The following is a 19,521-nucleotide window of genomic DNA, read 5'->3' as shown; positions in this document are numbered from 1 at the left end:
AAGGTGAAAAGCAAACATGTACAGGAATTCAGGGAGCTAGTGAAAGTTTTTAGCATTTAGGGATAGTCCAAGATTCACTTTAATCAACAAATATTTATTGCTCATTGTCTATGAAGGAAGTATAAGATCCCAGCTAGAACTTATGAATTGAGAGTAAAAGTAAAGAAATTCTCCGATTAAAAAAACATATGTTCTTTGAAAATACTGTATTTTTCTAATGATTCAAATTAAATGTTTCTCTCCAGTATAATTAGACATTCAACATATCAGAAAAAGAAAAAGAATAGTTCTGTGATTATGTTTTTGGGTCAAAAATAAAAATACAATTTATCAATCATTGACCCTTGGGGGGAAAAATGTGTGTATATTTACTAGTGTAGAGAATGTTGTGAGGAGGTAGGAGTATGATCAGAGAAGAATGTTTTGAAGAGGCTGATCTGAGACTGCCATTCTAAATTCAGCGGCAATTTGAAGCAAGACTCTTTTGGTATGACCATTTCAAAATTTTTCATAAATATTTTTTCAATACCACATGATACGTACACCAGACATCCCAGACTTTTATCTGATCCTTTACACTTACCTTGTCTTTGAGCCTGTTGCAGAGGGTCAAGGATGAAGTTAGGATCCTTGTTGTACGTTAATTACTATTTTCATTTCCTTCCCATAGAAGAGAAATTATTTAAATAATTTTTATTGTTAAGAGAACCTAAAGTAGTTCATATTAACAGTGTTTTCTTTTTTTTATGTGTTCATTTTAGATCGGACTTGTAAAGTATGGAATCTGGTGACTGGGCAGGAAATAATGTCACTGGGGGGTCATCCCAACAATGTCGTGTCTGTAAAATACTGTAATTACACCAGTTTGGTCTTCACTGTATCAACATCTTATATTAAGGTGTGGGATATCAGAGATTCAGCAAAGTGCATTCGAACACTAACGTAAGTAACTTGAAGACATATAGCATAAAGGAGGAATAGCTCTTCTTTTTTTGTTTTTTGTTTTTTACAAAATATAAGAAAAGAGAGGACTATAAATGCATTTTAATTTTTGTATACCTGTCCACTTCCCAGAGGATATTAAAGTGTTCACAAAGAAAAGCACAGATAAAATAAGAGGGGGGAAAATTTGACAAATGAAATACAAGAGCCTGGTATTAAACAGAAAGGGATAAGCCATATTTGATCGGTGACTAAGTATACATTTCATATTTTCTCCCTCCCAAATATAAGGTATTACATTTTCATACTATTTCTTACTTGATAGAGTTCAATGTTTTATATTACTTGCTTACCATTCCTTGGGAAATGGCTGAAATCAGCATGGTAGGCAGTGAAGAAGTACTTACAACTTTTAATTAACAGAGATTGAAAAGCTGAGAGTGTTTTTTAAGGACTGAGACTGCTTTGGTGTGAGTACAAATTTCATAACTGCAGGTTATGTTGGATAATTGGAGGATGAATTTATTTTTTCTGTGCTCATTATTGTATTTGTCTTTAAGAGTGTAAAACAAGTGATTCTTTTTGCTGTGATATTGATGAATTATTTTAATAATCAAAATTGACGTAAACTCGGTGATCATTTAAATGAGAGAAGGGAGCATAAGAAAGGTTAATTTTTACTAATTTGTAGAGATAGTAGAGGCTATTTTTAAGTGCTGCTTTGTAATTTGAGAACTACTTTATTATTCTTTGTACTGAATACAAGTCTTGAAACTTGTAGAAAAATAATACTATTATATCGTATATTAAGATATAATTTATGGTAGAATTTACCAATTCAATTGAATCACTGAAGTTAAATTTGAAAAGATTGATTATGGCTTAATATTTTAGAAGTTAGCTAAGAAAATGTTTCAAAATTTTAAAAAAATTTCACCTAGAATTTATCTGAAGAAATAGGCATACGTTATGTTTAAGGCCTTAGATACTCCATCTATGATTGGGTTAAAATAAATGAAAACTGCAAATAATTCAAAAGGTCTCCATTGTCTTTAATCCAGAAAGGCAATTCTTATACACAAAAGAGTATTGGTAAGCCTGGCCCTTGGGTGGAGGGGGGTGGTGCTTCTGGAAGCTGTAGTAAAATGAATTACTTTTGTGGCAACGTATCATTTGTTGATTTTTTTTTTTTTTTTTTTTTTGAGATGGAGTCTTGCTCTGTCTTCCAGGGTGGAGGGCAGTGGTGCAATCTCGGCTCACTGCCACCCCCACCTCCCAGGTTCAAGTGATTCTCCTGCCTCAGCCTCCTGAGTAGCTGGGATTACAGGCACGCACCACCACCCCCAGCTAATTTTTGTATTTTTAGTAGTATTTTAGTATTTTTAGTAGAGACAGGACTTCACCATGTTGGCCAGGCTGGACTCAAACTCCTGACCTCAGGTGATCCACCCACCTCGGCCTCCATAGTGCTGGGATTACAGGCGTCAGCCACTACACCCAGCCATTTGTTGATTTTTTTTATGTTTAACATTAAAAAAAAATCATCTAATCTTTTCCGAAAGATGTTTTAGTCCTTCCTAACTCAGGGCCTGGAATTACTAGTATACCAAGTAAGAGTTTTAAACCATGTAATCTTATTTTATTCATTCATAATCTTACTTTATTTATTAATCTCTTCACTTACCAAATAATTATTTATATGCACCAACTTTGTGTTAGGTGCTGTGCTAGGTAGTATACACATAGTGACAAAAGGACACTGCTCTTGTTGTTGCCTACAGCCAGTTTCCTGGGAATTCAAGGAATTCTAAGCCAAACCCAAGTCCAGAAATGTGACTTTTTTGCTTTGTTTGTATCTCTTAAGGTCTTCAGGTCAAGTTACTCTTGGAGATGCTTGTTCTGCAAGTACCAGTCGAACAGTAGCTATTCCTTCTGGAGAGAACCAGATCAATCAAATTGCCCTAAACCCAACTGGCACCTTCCTCTATGCTGCTTCCGGAAATGCTGTCAGAATGTGGGATCTTAAAAGGTAGATACTTTTAAGAAAACATACCTCTTGCCTATGGCAAATACAACTTCAGACATTAATAACATTAGTGCATGTGAAATCCAATTTTTATGACCCCAGAAGTTAATGTAAAATCATAGGCTTTTTTATTCAGCATAGTACCTCTAAATGTCTCTTGTGTCCTTATTCACAAACTGACAATGTTCTCTTTTTTTTAATCTCCGTTGCTGGGGAAAATAAGTATATGGGGGAAAAATAAAATTGAAACATTACAATTTCTTAATATTTGCCTACAAGTCATGTTGTTTACTAGGAAGAGGCCAAGATTCTCATCCTAGTTTCACCAGCACTCTTGTTAGAGTTATTTCTTGCAACATCATTTAAGCATCTTATATCTTAAATTTTTTCATTTATAAAATTAATTTAACAACTTTGGGCATGAAGTCCTCACAGAATTTTTGTGAATATAAAATATATGTAATCTATGAAGTAATAAGAAGATAAAATAGTTAAAAAGAAAAAAGATAAATTAAAATTTAAGGCATTACATCTTTCATTCGATTTTTATTTCCTATGAAGTGTGAACTCTTTTCCTTTAGTTGAGTGTTTATGTTAGCTTGTTTTCTAGTTCTTAAAATTTTGGCAGCAAGGAAACTTTCACTTATTAGTTAACAAATATTTATTCAACCCGAATATGTCAGGCATTGCACCAACAGTGTGGTGAGTACTAGGAATAAAGACAGAGCAAGACAAATGTTGCTGGTCTTGAACTCCTGGGCTCAAATGCTCATGTCATTTAAGCCTCCCAAAGTGCTAGGATTATAGGCAGGAGCCACTGTGCCCAACCTAGATCTGCCTTCTTAGAGCTCATCTTATAATGGAGGATAAAGGCCATTAAACAGGCTATTACAGGATTCTTAGTAACATTTCCAGTTCAGGTAATATGGGGTGCCTCTCATCCAGAAGGGATTTGCCAATGGTAAATCAAATGGATGTTTTTTTGAAAAACATTGAAAAAAACTAGTGTTATAATTTATAACATTTAAATCATGTTAAAGTATGACTGGCAAAGTATAATAAACATAATTTATAGATAAATAGATAAGAGAAAAAGCAGGGTCCTAACTACTGTATTATAAACAAAATGTAGAAAATTAAAAACAGTACTTTTTTAAGAAAATGAGAAAAGAAGTGAGGACTTGGTTTATTCTTGAAGATATTTAATCTGACTCATAGTAAGAGCACCATAGAAGAAATAGTCAAAATCATGACACAAGGCAGAAAAGATACCAGCTTTTGAAAATCTTTTGCACTTTTTAATTTGCTGATAAGTTTGACTCTTGGAAACCTGGTTGATTTCAGCAAGATACTACTAATTAAGTGTAGATCTTAACAAAGGAACTAAGAGAATAGTTTTCAAGAAACTGTAATATCTTAGAAGCTAGACACATGTCTTTATTCCAGCAGCTTGATTTGAGGTAGGACTGTGAAACAAAGGTTCACTGTTACTCTCTGACAACTGACATCACACAGTTTTCTACCAGCCACATAGCTGATCATTTTCATGTCTTTATAATAATTGATGAAATGGACCACTTATTGTCTGATGTACACATCCACACATATCTGTGTGTACATAGATATATGTATGTATATATGTGCATATATGTGTATATATGATGTACATGCATTTCTGTGTATTTGTGAAAATGTGTGTGTAATAAAATAATTTTACTTTCTCAGTACTGTTACTGATTTTGTAATTACATCAGTGATATCATCATTTTATTTGAAATTCAAATTGGACCTAATCAGTCCTATGCCTATCACATATTCAGACATTTAGCAGATTAATGTTTAGGTGGATTTAGGTTGGAGTTAAAATTAATCATTTTTTGCACTTCTGCTGCTTTTTTGCTTACCTAAATGACATTAGTCAGCTTTGGAATAACTTATTTATGACTCTCGCGTTTGCATCATAGATTATATTAGTTTTGACTAACTTGAACAGAGTTTCATAGATGTGGAGCTAAAATGAAAAAAGCTGGTGATGCACACCTGTAAGTCCCAGCTACTGGGGAAGTTGAGGTGGGAGGATTGCTTGAGGCCAGGAGATTGAGACTGCAGTGTGCCATAATCATGCCTGTGAATAGCCACCACACTTCAGCCTGGCAACATAATGGAACCCCATCTCTGTTTTTTTTTTTTTTTTTTTTCTTGAGTCGGATTCTCACTCTGTTGCCCAGGCCGGAGTGCAGTGGCTCGATCTCGGCTTGCTGCAGCCTCCCACTCCCAGGTTCAAGCGATTCTCCTGCCTCAGCCTCCTGAGTAGCTGGGAGTACAGGCACCTGCCACCACATCCAGCTAATTTTTATATTTTTAGTAGAGACGGGGTTTCACCATGTTGGCCAGGCTGGTCTCAAACTGCTGGCCTCAGGTGATACGCCCACCTTGGCCTCCCAAAGTGCTGAGATTACAGGCATTAGCCACTGCACCTGGCCCAAGATCCCATCTCTAAACATATAAAAAGAAAAAAAAAGTTAGTGAATTATTTTATGAAAGAATGTAGATTGTTTATGTTGAGGCTTAGTCCCATCATACTAAGAAATAATTTTAAACAAAACTATTTTTCTTTATTTTTAAAGGTTTCAGTCTACAGGAAAGTTAACAGGACACCTAGGCCCTGTTATGTGCCTTACTGTGGATCAGATTTCCAATGGACAAGATCTAATCATCACTGGCTCCAAGGATCATTACATCAAAGTATGTATAAAAGACTATACCTAATGCTAAATGACGAGTTAATGGGTGCAGCAAAACAACATGGCACATGGATACATATGTAACAAACCTGCACATTGTGCACATGTACCCTAAAACCTAAAGTATAATAATAAAAAAATAAAAATAAATAAAAATAAATAAATAAATAAATAAATAAATAAAACTGTTTACAAAAATTTAAAAAAAATAAAAAAAGAGACTTTCTGAATTATATTTGTCTATTAAATGATAATTTTGAAGTATTCACATTCATCTAGGACCTCTTTCTCTTATTTTCTTTTTTCCTTTCTAGTCTTTGCTTTTTCTTTTTAATCTTTTCCTCATTCATAGTTAGTGGTTTTGTTATCTTATTATTCAATCATGCATTCTCACTTTTCATAGAAGAAAGGTTGGAAACCATTTTAAAGCTCCTTTAACTCAGTCTTCCAACTCATACATGAGTCTTATTGTCATGATCTTTTATCCTGAAAATATTATGATCTTCAGAATTTTATGAAATTAACAGGTAAGGTAAGGAAAGATGCATAGTTTGATTCTAAAAATGTTAAATTTAAATGTTAAATGAAATACTAATAAAGGACATTCACATGGCCAGAAGGCCATTAGAAATTCAAGTCTAGAGTTTAAAATAAGTTGTGACTAGAGATGTAGGTTTGGGGAGCCATTCAAAGAGAACCAGATGTTCAAAGAGTTAAGAGTTGATGATGTGGCCAAGGTGGAGAGAAGCTGACTGGGAACTCAGCCTTGGGGAATATCTGTGAGAATCAATAGGAAGAAGGTAAGAAAGAGAGGTAGGAAGAATGTAAGTACTCATTCTAGAAACCTTGATTAAGAAATGAGAGATGGGTTAATGACTTGAAATTAGAATGGTTAAGAAAAGAGGATTTTATATCCTAGAGACATGAACATATTTATGTACTTAGGAATTGGGCTTAGTGGAGAGGGAATGAGTGAGGAGAAAACTGAAGTGGTGGCAATTGATGAAGGTGGTAGGAGGAGTTAGATCATAGATGTGAACATTGAAAATAAGTAAGTATACTTTAGCCTCTGATAAAGAAGGGAAGGGTAAGAAGAAGTTTGAAGATAACAAGAAACTTTTAGAATGGAGGAGAGTGTCTAAAAAGTTTATTTTTTATGACACTAGCCTTTTCAGGAAAGCACAAGGTTACGGGCTAAGAGAGATGAGTGCAACTGAGGAAAGTGAAAAGGTTTTGAACAGCAGCTTTGGGGAATTGGAGATGACCTCTGGGACTGCAGAGTTACCTAATAGTCATTAAATAATAACCATATTGTTTATTTGAATTTCAACTGGATTGATATGTAATATTTTTATTATTGAACATATCATTTGTGCACTTATACATGAAAAAAATCTGGTTTCCTTTCTTAAAAGCCTACAGACACAAAGCATGTAACATGCAAGCAAAAGTAGTGTGAAAAAAAGGGCACAGGTTTATCCTCAGTTATCATTCATGCCAGGTTAATTTAATTAACTTAGTAAAACATGCATAACAACAAATAACAAAACAAAACAATAATTAAGAGGTGGTGCCATGATGCATGCCTGTAATCCCAGCTACTTGGCAGGTTGAGGTAAGAGGATCGCTTGAGCCTGCAGTTAAGGCAGCTGTGCAATATGATTGCACCTGTGAATAAGCACTGCACTCCAGCCTGGGAAACACAGTGAGACCTCATCTCAAAATAATAAATAAAATAAATAAAAAGAAAACATTTAACAAACCAGAAACAATAGGTAACAAAATAAGTCATGTCTGATTAACATACATGTGTATGTGTTTCTAGGACTGTACAAATGTTGGTGTTTATTTGCAAGTTAAATAGGATAACTGCTTTGTTTCTACCTTTTTAGATGTTTGATGTTACAGAAGGAGCTCTTGGGACTGTGAGTCCCACCCACAATTTTGAACCCCCTCATTATGATGGCATAGAAGCACTAACCATTCAAGGGGATAACCTATTTAGTGGGTCTAGAGATAATGGAATCAAGAAATGGGACTTAACTCAAAAAGACCTTCTTCAGGTAATGTAGAACCTTTTCATGGTATAGAGTAGGCATTTCAACACAATCCTGTAGCCTGTAGAAGAACTTGAAGAGCTTCTATGTAGATTTTTATCATTTACAGATAATATTAATCAAGCCTTTTTCTTAAAGAATGTTTCATCCTCCCCAGAGTTCTTCACTGGGAGAAGGGAAACATTCAACATTGAATAATACCTGCTAGATAAGAGAAGAAGAGATGCTGATAAGAGTTGAAAGATCTAGGGTTGCTCCATGCATGTGTTTATTAAATAAAATCAGCCTGGGAGTAGTGCAGTTGCAGTTTCTCATTTTGTTTTGCTTTTGTTTTATGTACACGTATTCCAAAGAGTTCCAAGTTTAGCTAAAGTCAAGAGTAATATAAATAATTCCTTATTTATAAGAGCATTTTCATGCATCTAAGAGTGGTAGTTCTCTCATTTCCTACAAAATGATAGTTGGGTTGAAGTGATGTGTCAGTAAATTCAAATATTGCTCTTTTCCTAATTCCCTGGAAAAGAAATTAGTTAACAGATGAAATTCTTTTCAATTTCAAGTTTTTCCTTATATATATGTGTGGGTATGTATATGTCGTAGTTGCTTCCACTTTCCTGCTTGTAATCAGCAGATGAAATCCAAACAAACAAGAAACATAAATATTAGGAAAAACTTGGCAATAGAGGCATATACAGCGTTGCATTCGAAAGCTTTTTAAAAATAAACCTGCATTCATGATTATAATTTTATATTGTGCGTATAAATACACCTATGCATGAAGTATAGTCATATAGTCTGATCTTGTAATTACTGTTTACTCATCATGAAATATGTAGATTATCTCTGGTCTTCTGCAGAAATCTTCAGGCCTCTATATTCTCTATTGAAAGTTTAAACTGGTGGTATTATGAGCCAGTCCTTATAGTCCACATACCAGGTTGCAGTTTTCAAACTTGCTTTATTTAATACATTTTGGAGAAAGGTAAGATATTTACTGCCCATGAAGAGGATGTGATACTCGAAAGTTCTATATACTTTCAGCGTCTTTTACGTTCTGTAAATTATAGCCCTTAAATGCTGATAACAATGATGAAAATTAGTGAGGCAAGTTGGGAAGCAAATTATCCATTTATTTCTTTAAATCACTAAGAGTGATTGCATAGAAAATAAACTTTCTCCAGGCAATTCCGAATATTAAGTTTTGGCAATAAAATGTTTTTCAGTTTATTTTCATGTGAAAATGTCAGTTTGGAAGCTCTCCTTAAGCTGCTGATTTCACTTTTTTTCTTTTAGCAAGTTCCAAATGCACATAAGGATTGGGTCTGTGCCCTGGGAGTGGTGCCAGACCACCCAGTTTTGCTCAGTGGCTGCAGAGGGGGCATTTTGAAAGTCTGGAACATGGATACTTTTATGCCAGTTGGAGAGATGAAGGGTCATGATAGTCCTATCAATGCTATATGTGTTAATTCCACCCACATTTTTACTGCAGCTGAGTAAGTTTTCTTATATGATTCTTCTCTATATTGGTTGTTTCCGTTCAGATTTAATAAATATGTTGTAAATATCTAGAAACATTGAATATGCAAAATCCTTCTTATAATCGTTCTAATGTCTGTTTTAAGATGTCTTATTTATATTTTCTGATGTACATGTGGGCACTGAATTTAGGAACCCCAGGTTACATGACAATACTGTTACTCCTGTATAGCACTCTGCTTATTTTAGGAAGTGTGCTGTCACATGTTTTCTTGATGATTTTGACTTTTAGAAAATAATGACTAATTTCTAAAGATTTTTATTTTCAGAAGGGCAACAAATTTGCCATTCTTCATATTTGGAACAAATTATTTAAAAACTCTCTGTGCTTCCTCCTCCCTTTAAAGTATAAGTACGTAGTAATAACATCTGCTTCCTCCCGCTTGTGGATGGCTGGATTGATTGACTCATTTGTTCATTCACAATGAATCTTCTAAGTGCTGGGAATTGTTCCAGACTCCTGGGAATAGAGCAGTGAGCAAAACAGATCCCCAAACCCAGTCTATATTCTTATGAGAAGAAATGGAAAATAAGTAGAATATGTTAGATGGTGACAAGTGCAATGGTGAAAAAGAAAAGAGAGAAAGGGGATGGGATTTTCCTAGGGCAGGATGACAAAATAGGGTGGTCAGTGAAGGCCTCATGGAGAAAGTGACATTTAAGATACTTGAAGGAGGTAGAAAGATGTGACTGTAAAATGACAGTTTATATATATAAATGACATTATATATAGTATATGTATATATGTACTTTGAAAAGGAAAGTGTATGTATTATATAATGTGAAGTGTAGGTCTCATTCAAATGAAATGTAATTTCTTATGAATATCTATCTAAAACACCTCCCAATTTTGTTTGTGTACCATTTATATCTCTTTAATTTGAGCACTGCCTTTATTCAGTGTATCTCAAATGCATGAACACCCTGATTTTATTTTGAAGCCTTTACTTTATTTCTGTGTCATTTATTTTTATTTGTGCAGTTTCCATTGAATTTCTCCTTTCATTTAGATTTACTTTCATCTTTAAGTTGCATCAGAGCCAATTTATTTTGTTTTTCTAAGGTGCTTACCTTTGATGCTTCATTGATGCTATTTCCAAGATGCATTACTTTCTGAAAAGTCACCACTTTTGCTTACTTCCTTGGAAACTTGTTGTGTCCTTGAAAATTTACTGGATATATCCCACATTGGCTGTGGGACACCCGATACAAGACTTAGTATTGTGTATCAGTGAGGCCTGGGGATTGACATGTAATGTAATTATACTTACTTACCTTCCAGGATATGGTCTCAGTTTTGAAGAGCTAAACTTTTTTTTTTTTTTTTTTAACTTTTATTTTAGGTTCAGGGGTACGTGTGCTGGTTTTTTATATGGGTAAACTTGTGTCACCAGTGTTTGTTGTTCAGATTATTTCATCACCCATGTACTAAGCCCAGTATCCAATAGTTACTTTTTTCTGCTCTTCTCCCTCCTGCCGCCCTCCACCCTCAAACAGGCCCCAGTGTCTGTTGTTCCCTTTTTATGTCTATGAGTTCTCATCATTTAGCTCCCATTTATAAGTGAGAGCATGTGATATTTGGTTCTCTGTTTTTGCATTTGTTTGCTAAGGATAATAGTCTCAGCTCCATCCATGTTCCCACAAAATACATGATCTCATTTATTTTTATGGCTGCATAGTATTCCATGATGTATATGTACTGCATTTTCTTTATCCAGTCTGTCATTGATGGGCATTTAGGTTGATTCCATGTCTTTGCTATTGTGAATAGTGCTGTTATGAACATTTGTGTGCATGTGTCTTTATGGTAGAAGGATTTATATTCCTCTGCTATACACCCAGTAATGAGATTGCTGAGTCAAATGGTAGTTTTTTAGCTCTTTGAGGAATCACACTGCTTTCCACAGTGGTTGAACTGATTTACACTCCCACTAGCCAGTGTATAAGTGTTCCCATTTTCCACAACCTTGTTGACATCTGTTATTTTTGACTTTTTAATAGTAGCCATTTTGACTGGTGTGAGATGATATTTCATTGTGGTTTTGCATTTCTCTAATAATGTTGAGGTTTTTTTCATATTCTAGTTAGCGGCATGTATGTCTTCCTTAGAAAAGTGTCTGTTCATGACCTTTTTCCACTTTTAAATGGGTTGTTTGTTTTTTTCCTTACAAATTTGTTTTAGTTCCTAAGATGCTGGATATTAGATCTTTGTCAGATTCATAGTTTGCAAATATTTTCTCCCATTCTGTAGGTTGTCTGTTTATTGATAGTTTCTTTTGCTGTGCAGATGAAGAGCTAAACTTTTTCTCAGCTTACTCAGTGTATGTCACTTGCAAATATGTCTACTACATATTTTCAAAATCACAGGAAAATAACCAAGAAAATCAGAAGGAATTTTAAAAAATTAGTTCTACTTATTTATTTAATAAATATTTATATAGTGCTTACTATGTGCCAGGCATTGTTCTAAGTGCTTTGCAGATATTAGCTCATTTAGTCCTTAGACTAACTCTAGAAGTTAAGTATTATTATTATAATCTCTATTTTACAAATAGGAAAACTGAGGCACTTTATAACTTACATAGATAATTTCATCATACCTGTCGTTTCTGGATCTGATATCATTGATTTTTCTCATAATTACTGGTTTCATTTTCTTCTGCTGCTTTTCATGTCAAGTAATATTTTATTAAATGTTAGACATTGTAATATTTTGAGTATCTCAATTTTGTTGTACTTTTTATTCATTTAAAGAGTATCAGGCTTTGTTTATCAGGCAATTGGATTACTTGTTCAGTTTTATGTTTTTAACACTTGTTTTTAACCTTTGTTAGGTAGGTCTAGAGTAGCCATTACTCTAGGGTTAGTTGGCTCTCCTACGAAAGTTTAACTCTTCCTGCAGTTCTACTGAATGTCCCAGGTGTTCAGTGGTATCTCTCTACTATACCCGTCAGAAATTGAACATCTCATAGCCCTGTATGAACTCTGGGAGGTTTTCAATATATAGCTCCCTGGTAGCTGTTTGCTGTCTGACCTTATAGTTGCACTCTACTCATGTACAACTTAACATTCAGTCAAAGACTTTAGGGGACCCTACGTAGATTTGTAGAGTTCTTTTCTCTGCATAGATCTCTCCTCTTCTCTACTTTCTGGATTTTGTTTTCTGTCTCTTCAACTAAGTGCTCCTGTGGTTCTCTGCTCGGGTTCCCTTTCCCTTTGCTGTGGTGTGGAAAATGCTTCCAGGCAGATACCTGGGGCTATCACACAGTTCATCTTTGTTTCCCTTTTCTCCAGGATCACAGCCTCGCACTGCCTGTTGCCTAGTGTCTGAAAACAGCTGCTCCATAAATTTTGTCAAGTTTTCTCTTTGTTTATAATAGGGGGGTTAACCTAGTGTGAGTTACTCTGTCATGGCTAGTGGTGGAAATTTAATCATCTCAAACTTAACGTATCCAAAATTGAGCTCCTGATCTTTTCAAGAAACCTGATCATTCTACAACCTTCTCCATCACAGTTGATGGCTTCCTTGACATTTCTGTGCTCGGGACAGAACCTTTCTTCCGCTCCTTCTTTTGTACTCCATATCTAATCCATCATCAAGTGCTGTTAGTTTTACCTTTAAATTATATCTACAATCTAACCACTTCTTACCACATCCTCTACTTCTTCACCAGACTTAATCACCATCAACTCTTGGATTACTATAATAGACTTCTAAACAAAGTTCTTTGCTCATATGTAGTCTACACTCAACACAAAATCTAGAATAATCCTTTAAAAGTATAAGTTAGATGAATTCCTTCTCTATTCAAAACCCTACAGTGGTCCTCCATTTCACTTAGAGTTGAGTCCATACTTGATCTTGCCCTCTGAACATCTGTTATCGCCCTTGCCTTATCATCTGGTATCCTCTGGCTTGTCCTTTTCTTGCAATCCCAATAACCTCTTTGCTGGTCCTTGAACATTCCAAAGCCACTCCTGCCTGAGGGCATTTGCCCTAGCTGCTCTTTTGGCCTGGAATGTTTTTCTCTCAAATGTCCTGACCCTGCGAGTCTTTCTTCCTCAGTAAGAGTATCCTGGCCATTTTATTTAAAATTGTAATCTCTCCTATCACCTAGCACTCCGGGTCCCCTTGGTTGTGCTCTCCTTTTTTTTTCACCCCTGTGGCACTAGTCACCTTCTAATATTTATTATCACCTTTAAATCATTTATTGTGGTTTATTGTCTGTCTCCTTTTGCTAGAATATATGATCTACAAAGGCAAAAGATTTGAGCTTTTAAATTCTATTTTTGTTTTTTTAAAACAGCATATCCTGGCCAGGCGTGGTGGCTCATGCCTGTAATCCCAGCACTTTGGGAGGCCGAGGCAGGTGGGTCACGAGGTCAGGAGATCGGGACCATCCTGGCTAACACGGTGAAACCTTGTCCCTACTAAAAATACAAAAAAATTAGCCGGGCGTGGTGGCGGGCTCCTGTAGTCCCAGCTACTCAGGAGGCTGAGGCAGGAGAATGGCGTGAACCCGGGAGGTGGAACTTGCAGTGAGCTGAGATTGAGCCACTGCACTCCAGCCTGGGCCACAGAGTGAGACTCTGTTAAAAAAAAAAAAAAAAAAAAAAAAAAAAAGCATATCCCAAGCACTTAGAATGCTTTTTTTTAAACAAACACAAACAAACAAAAAAAGCATATCCCAGGGTGGGCACAGTGGCTCACGCCTGTTATCCCAGCACTTTGAGAGGCCAAGGCAGGCGGATCACGAGGTCAAGAGATCGAGACCAACCAACCTGGTGAATCCCCGTCTCTACTGAAAACGCAAAAAAAATTAGCTAGGTATAGTGGCATGCACCGGTTTTCCCAGCTGCTCGGGAGGCTGAGGCAGGAGAATCTCTTGAACCTGGGAGGCAGAGGTTGCGCAGAGGAGCCGAGATCGTGCCACTGTATTCCAGCCTGGCAACAGAGCGAGATTCTGTCAAAAAAAAAAAAGCATATCCCAAGCATGCTTGGCATGTAGCAGGTTCTCAGTAAACATTTGTTGAGTAAATGGTTGAATGAATAAATGCAATGCTTGAATGGGTGGATAAATGAAAATAGTCCATTGCTGTTATCAATGGATGTGTGCTGTGTGGGATGGTGAGAAGATAACTGATTAAAATCTAGAAAGCCTGGGTTCTAGAAAGCCTTTGCTGTGTTACATTGGCACTCCACTAAACCTTTTTTTCCCTTGGGATGGAATACATAATCTCTGAAGTGCATTTTAACTATTAAATTCCATGGAAACTCTTATTTATGTTTTTTACTTTGGATTAATCAGGAAATTGGAAAAAGAAACATTTCTTTAACCATGAGAGATATGTTAAGAAATGTGATTATCTAATGACTGGTCCCCAGTATTCACCTGCGAGGGCAACAGAAACATGTTTTCTCAGAAATACTGTTTCTTCTCTTTTTATAAAAAATTTCAATTTCAATTAACAATAACTGTATATTTACGGGGCATCAGAATCGCTTTTAATCTTCTACATTCTGTGCTAGGTGGAGTATTAGTTCACTTCTCAGTAGCCTCCTGCTTTTTCTGTAGGCTTATTTGCTGAGTTTACCCAGAGATAATTCTTCATGACTTTGCCAGATTAGCTAACTCCCTAGAAACCCTGCCCCAGCTTTCTCCCTGCCTAGAAGCCTCACTGTGACCTGCAGGCTGTTTTGCCTAAAGACTTCTGACACTATGTCAAATCACATACTGTTTTTTGGAATAATGAGTGCAGACCCAGTGTTAAAGAGATAGAGCTCTGGAGCCAGACTGCCTGGATTCACATCTCAGCTGTGTCACTTACATGTGATCTGGGCCTTAATTAGCTCTTCAATAAAAAGAGGATTATAGTAGTAGCTATTGCTAATGGTAGTTAAAGGGAATTAAATGTGTGTTAACATATGTAAAGGGCACAGGGTAACAATGCCTGGCTCACAGTAAGCCCTTGATAATATAAGCTGTTATCATTATTAAGGTATGTGTTTGCTATACAAATGAGACAATGCATATTTGTACTTGGATTTCTTGAAGACCTATGTAGAAAATATTTCCATGATAAGTAATCATAAGAGCTATTTCTTTATCTTTCTGCCCTTGTTCAATATATCCATGTTTTGTTTATTTTTTTGTAGTGATCGAACTGTGAGAATTTGGAAAGCTCGCAATTTGCAAGATGGTCAGATCTCTGACACAGGAGATCTGGGGGAAGATATTGCCAGTAATTAAACATGAATGAAGATAAGTTGTAAACTGAATGCTGTGATAATACTCTGTATTCTTTATGGAAAATGTTGTCCTGCACTTATTAAGCAAAACATATGAGTTGGATTAACTGGAAAATATATCTGAGTTCAACTGCTGACTATAAATGGTATTCTAATAAAATTGTGTACTATCCTGTGTGCTTAGTTTTAAGATCAACCAATAGATATATATCCTACAATTGATATATTGCTTTATTCGCACTTTTATTGTGGCTGAATTTTTGTGCCTATCTATAAAACACACTTTCAAATTATTTGAATTACCAAGACGTCTGCTTTTGTGACAGTCAGAAAACACACCTGGAATACAATGCAGCCCACCGTTAACTCATTCATATAGTTTATTCAAGTGATTTATGTATTTAAACATATTGAAAATGTTAGTCAAATTGTGGTTTGCTTGCCAGGTATTTATATCAGTCTGTAGTGGGTTCCCAAATTTCAAAGCTCTTTCAATGTAATGGACAAAAATAAGATATGAGAATATTATTGATGAATTTTCATAAGGTGGAATTGATCTTAATCTACTAACAGAGAAGGGGAGACAGTTTGTGTTAAATGTTGACATTTGCTTGTATTGACCAAAGTTTTGCAGCTCTACTATATTCTGTGCTCAGGACTAAAATGCTGTTAAATTGTTTTTTGTTTTTTTTTTTTCCAGTGCCGTGCATATATTCTGTGATGGGAAACATTGTTGATGTCCTAACAGAAATATATTTTGATCTGTTTTCCTATGGAGTTGTTTCTATTATGACCATTTAATTTTGTTTTTATTTAATGGTAGTATTTCCTTCCCTTTTATCTATTTTTTTATATGCTGCTAAATATATTTTAAATATATTATGTTTGTGAACCTTGGTGGCTATGATGAGAGCTATTATCATCTGTGGTGGGAAAAGCTATGTAAATAGGTAGATTGTATAGAGAGACTATCTTGTGTTGTGCCTGTATGAATTTTTAAAAGTTGTTGACTGGATTTTGCAAAAGGATGTATAATATTTCTGTCTGCTCAGAATATTAATTTGTAAATTCTGCAAGTTTAATTTTTATGTAGATGGTATAACATTTGAAAATATTGTCTTATGTGATTTTTTTTCCCCTGAAAATATTTGCTTGTAAATGAAAACTTAGCTAGGGCTTAAATAAACATGTTGCTATGAAATTATTTTTACTGTATTGTTCTTTTTCCAAATTGCAAGAGAATGGCCAGTGTTTGTAAAACTTTATTTTATCTTTGTGTGATGGAAGAAAAGGCATGTTTTTGGCTATCTGGCAATCCATATGCATTCCTTTCTTTGCTTAAAATTCTTGAGAATTTTAAACAGTAACTTAATCTTGATGAACCATGGAAACTCACTATTTAAAGCAATTAAGTTCAACTGTGTAATTTAGGAATTTGAACATGGATAATAAAACAAAACAAAACAAAATTCCTGTAAACATTAAGATGGTGGTGACCTTGTTTTCTAGAGAAGAGAAGGGGTGGCTGGTGACTGGCAGGTGTCACAGCAGATGAGTTGGGAGAGTTGGGAGGGTTGGGAGGGTCCTTCTGGGGTCCTAGCAATGTTGTAATTTTTGACCTGGGTCCTAAACTTAAGCATTCACCTTCTACATACATGTTAAACTGTACGTATATTTCTCTATCCTCTTTTATGTATGTGCATATGTTCTAAGTTTCATAGCAAAATAATTTTTGAAAAAAGTTTTAAGGAAGAGATTTTCCTATAAGGACAAAACTCAGCTCCTTTGTAATTTTGCCTCCTTCCCTGAAAGAAGGTACCATGCCAAGATCTGAAAGAGACTTCAAGACTATTTTAATTTCGAGTCTCTTGCAGTGTTTCTTTTTTGCAGGGTTATAGCTCAATAATTCATTAGTTTGATAATTGACTTATTCAATAGACGTTTAGTGAACATACACATTGCCAAGTATTGGGGGTGAAAAAATAACAAAACTGAGATGGCACTTGCCCTCTGAGTAGAGTGAGATAATAAAACCAGCATTTACATAATAGCTTGGTAAGTGCTCAGATAAAGTCCAGGGTGCTTTAGCACCTATTAGAGGTATCCAAACTTAACTGCAAATCCAATGAGAGGTCCTGAGCACTGTGTTTGGTTGTGCAAAATACAAAGTTCAGTGTCTAATTTTACCTTTTAAAATGCTGGAGGCTCAGCTACTGTGGATCTGATTTAAGAAATTCAAAAGCATATGTAAAAGAGGCAGCCTTTAAAAAATTTACATTTTGAAACATGTTAACTCCTAAAGATCCCATTCAGAAATGTTAAAATAACTCTTAAAGCAGTTGAGATAGTGCCTGTAAGATTTAAAATGGATTACTCCACACTATGTATTAAATATATGTTCTATTCCCCCATACACACAGAATAGCCTCTTTTTTTTAGAAGCTATGTTTCTGGTTTTAAATCCAAATCTCTAAAAGGTAGCTAAGAAATAATTACAAGATTTTGCATATTAATTCAGCTCTACCTTACAGCTTCACACACTTATTATTTAACTCTCAGGTGATGTGAGTCTTTCATAAAAATTTAAATTAAAATCATCAACAAGCAACAGCTTGTTTCATGCTGCTATTTGCTACTTTTCCCAAGTGTTTCCCATACCTTAACTCAAAATGATTTCAAATTCTGTTTTCGACCTCATAATAGATTATTTTTCTGCTTCGTTATTGGGGATTTTATTTGCCAACTACTGTGCAGATGCTAATGGCTGGGATTTTGTATTTACAAATTATAAATATAAAATGTACAGATTGCTGTGTGTGAGCGTCAGTATACAAAAATAAGAGTTGTCTATCCTTTCAGTTTTTAACCATAGCAAGATGCTTAATCACTTTTAAAATATGCTGCCACTAATCTCTCCTTTTATTTTTTAATATCTTGATGAGGATAATAATTATAATAGCCAACATTTATTGAGCATTTACTTTCCCCTTTTGTTTGACTGGACATCCCCTAAAGTAGGGGAATTTAAAATGCCATCTCCCAAGTTCAGAGATGTTTAACTGTGAATAAATAGTTTGCATCCTAGAATTGATGAAATATAGTACTACATATTGTGGGGATTTCTGCCAAACAGATAAAAGTAGTGACAAATGTTGTCTATATCATATATGGTAGAGAATATGATTCCAAACCACTTCTAATATGCTTTAGTGTATGTTAGATTTAGGAAAAGCAAAGACCCCATTTCCCAGACTTGCTTCCAACTGTGTCCCACATTTAACCTGCCTTCCACCAAACATAAATCCAGGCAAGAGGTAGAGTGAGGAGGAACCAGTGTTTCTGCAGTGCAATTTTCAGGCTTTTTTTTTTTCCCAGTGGCAACAGTGAAAATGTCCCAGCTGGTTACTAGCTGTGGGTGCTGTGAGATCAGGCATAAGCGGGTCTTTTTGTTGGCACCCAGCTGAGCTGCTGGTCTTGGAGTCAACAGGGGAGAGGGGCAGTGACTCCCTAGTTCCCCATCATCCTGACTGTGGTGGAAGCACTAACTTGATAGACTAATTCTGGGAGATAACCTAGCGCTTGCTTCTCTAGTCCTAAATATTTTGTAAGCACCCACTTTCCCATGCTAAATTCCTTCCTGCTTAAACCAACTGCAGTGTTTTCTGTATTTGCAATTGAATTTTAAAAGATATACTATCCCTTTTTATTTGTAACCTGTGTTTTAAGATATGTCTTCCATTTATTTTTTCCAGACTCTAAGTTAGTTCTCAAAAATGACCATCCTCTTTTCTCATTAATCTATGTAGTTATTTTCACTTTGAAATCAATACTTTTCAGTTGTCTGGAGTCTTCCTATGTTGGAATAGAATCTCGTTAAGTACTATGATTCTTTATGAAAGTCACTGTCTTCGCTCTTCTCTGGCAGGTCTATGTTCCAGAGCCCCCAGGAATTATGCTGCTTTGTCC

General features: G+C 35.4%; 1 protein-coding gene across 15 annotated transcripts in view; it reads left to right on the top strand.

Annotated features, from left to right (window-relative positions):
• Window positions 1-16,759, top strand: part of KIF21A (kinesin family member 21A) — a 155,356-nt gene extending 138,597 nt beyond the window's left edge. For all 15 annotated transcript variants that reach the window (XM_063620142.1, XM_055247058.2, XM_063620139.1 and 12 more), the window contains 6 exons: window positions 762-942; window positions 2,807-2,971; window positions 5,596-5,713; window positions 7,605-7,775; window positions 9,063-9,262; window positions 15,463-16,759. In XM_063620142.1, the coding sequence (XP_063476212.1) occupies window positions 762-942; window positions 2,807-2,971; window positions 5,596-5,713; window positions 7,605-7,775; window positions 9,063-9,262; window positions 15,463-15,556 (929 nt within the window). In that variant the 3' untranslated portion in view covers window positions 15,557-16,759. The remainder of the gene's footprint in view (window positions 1-761; window positions 943-2,806; window positions 2,972-5,595; window positions 5,714-7,604; window positions 7,776-9,062; window positions 9,263-15,462) is intronic.
• Window positions 16,760-19,521: the final 2,762 nt, after the last annotated feature.

This window comes from Symphalangus syndactylus, chromosome 17 (genome assembly GCF_028878055.3).
Source record: "Symphalangus syndactylus isolate Jambi chromosome 17, NHGRI_mSymSyn1-v2.1_pri, whole genome shotgun sequence".
NCBI lineage: Eukaryota > Metazoa > Chordata > Mammalia > Primates > Hylobatidae > Symphalangus > Symphalangus syndactylus.
The sequence above is the reverse complement of the archived record's forward strand: the minus strand, read 5'-3'. Positions and strand labels throughout refer to the sequence as shown.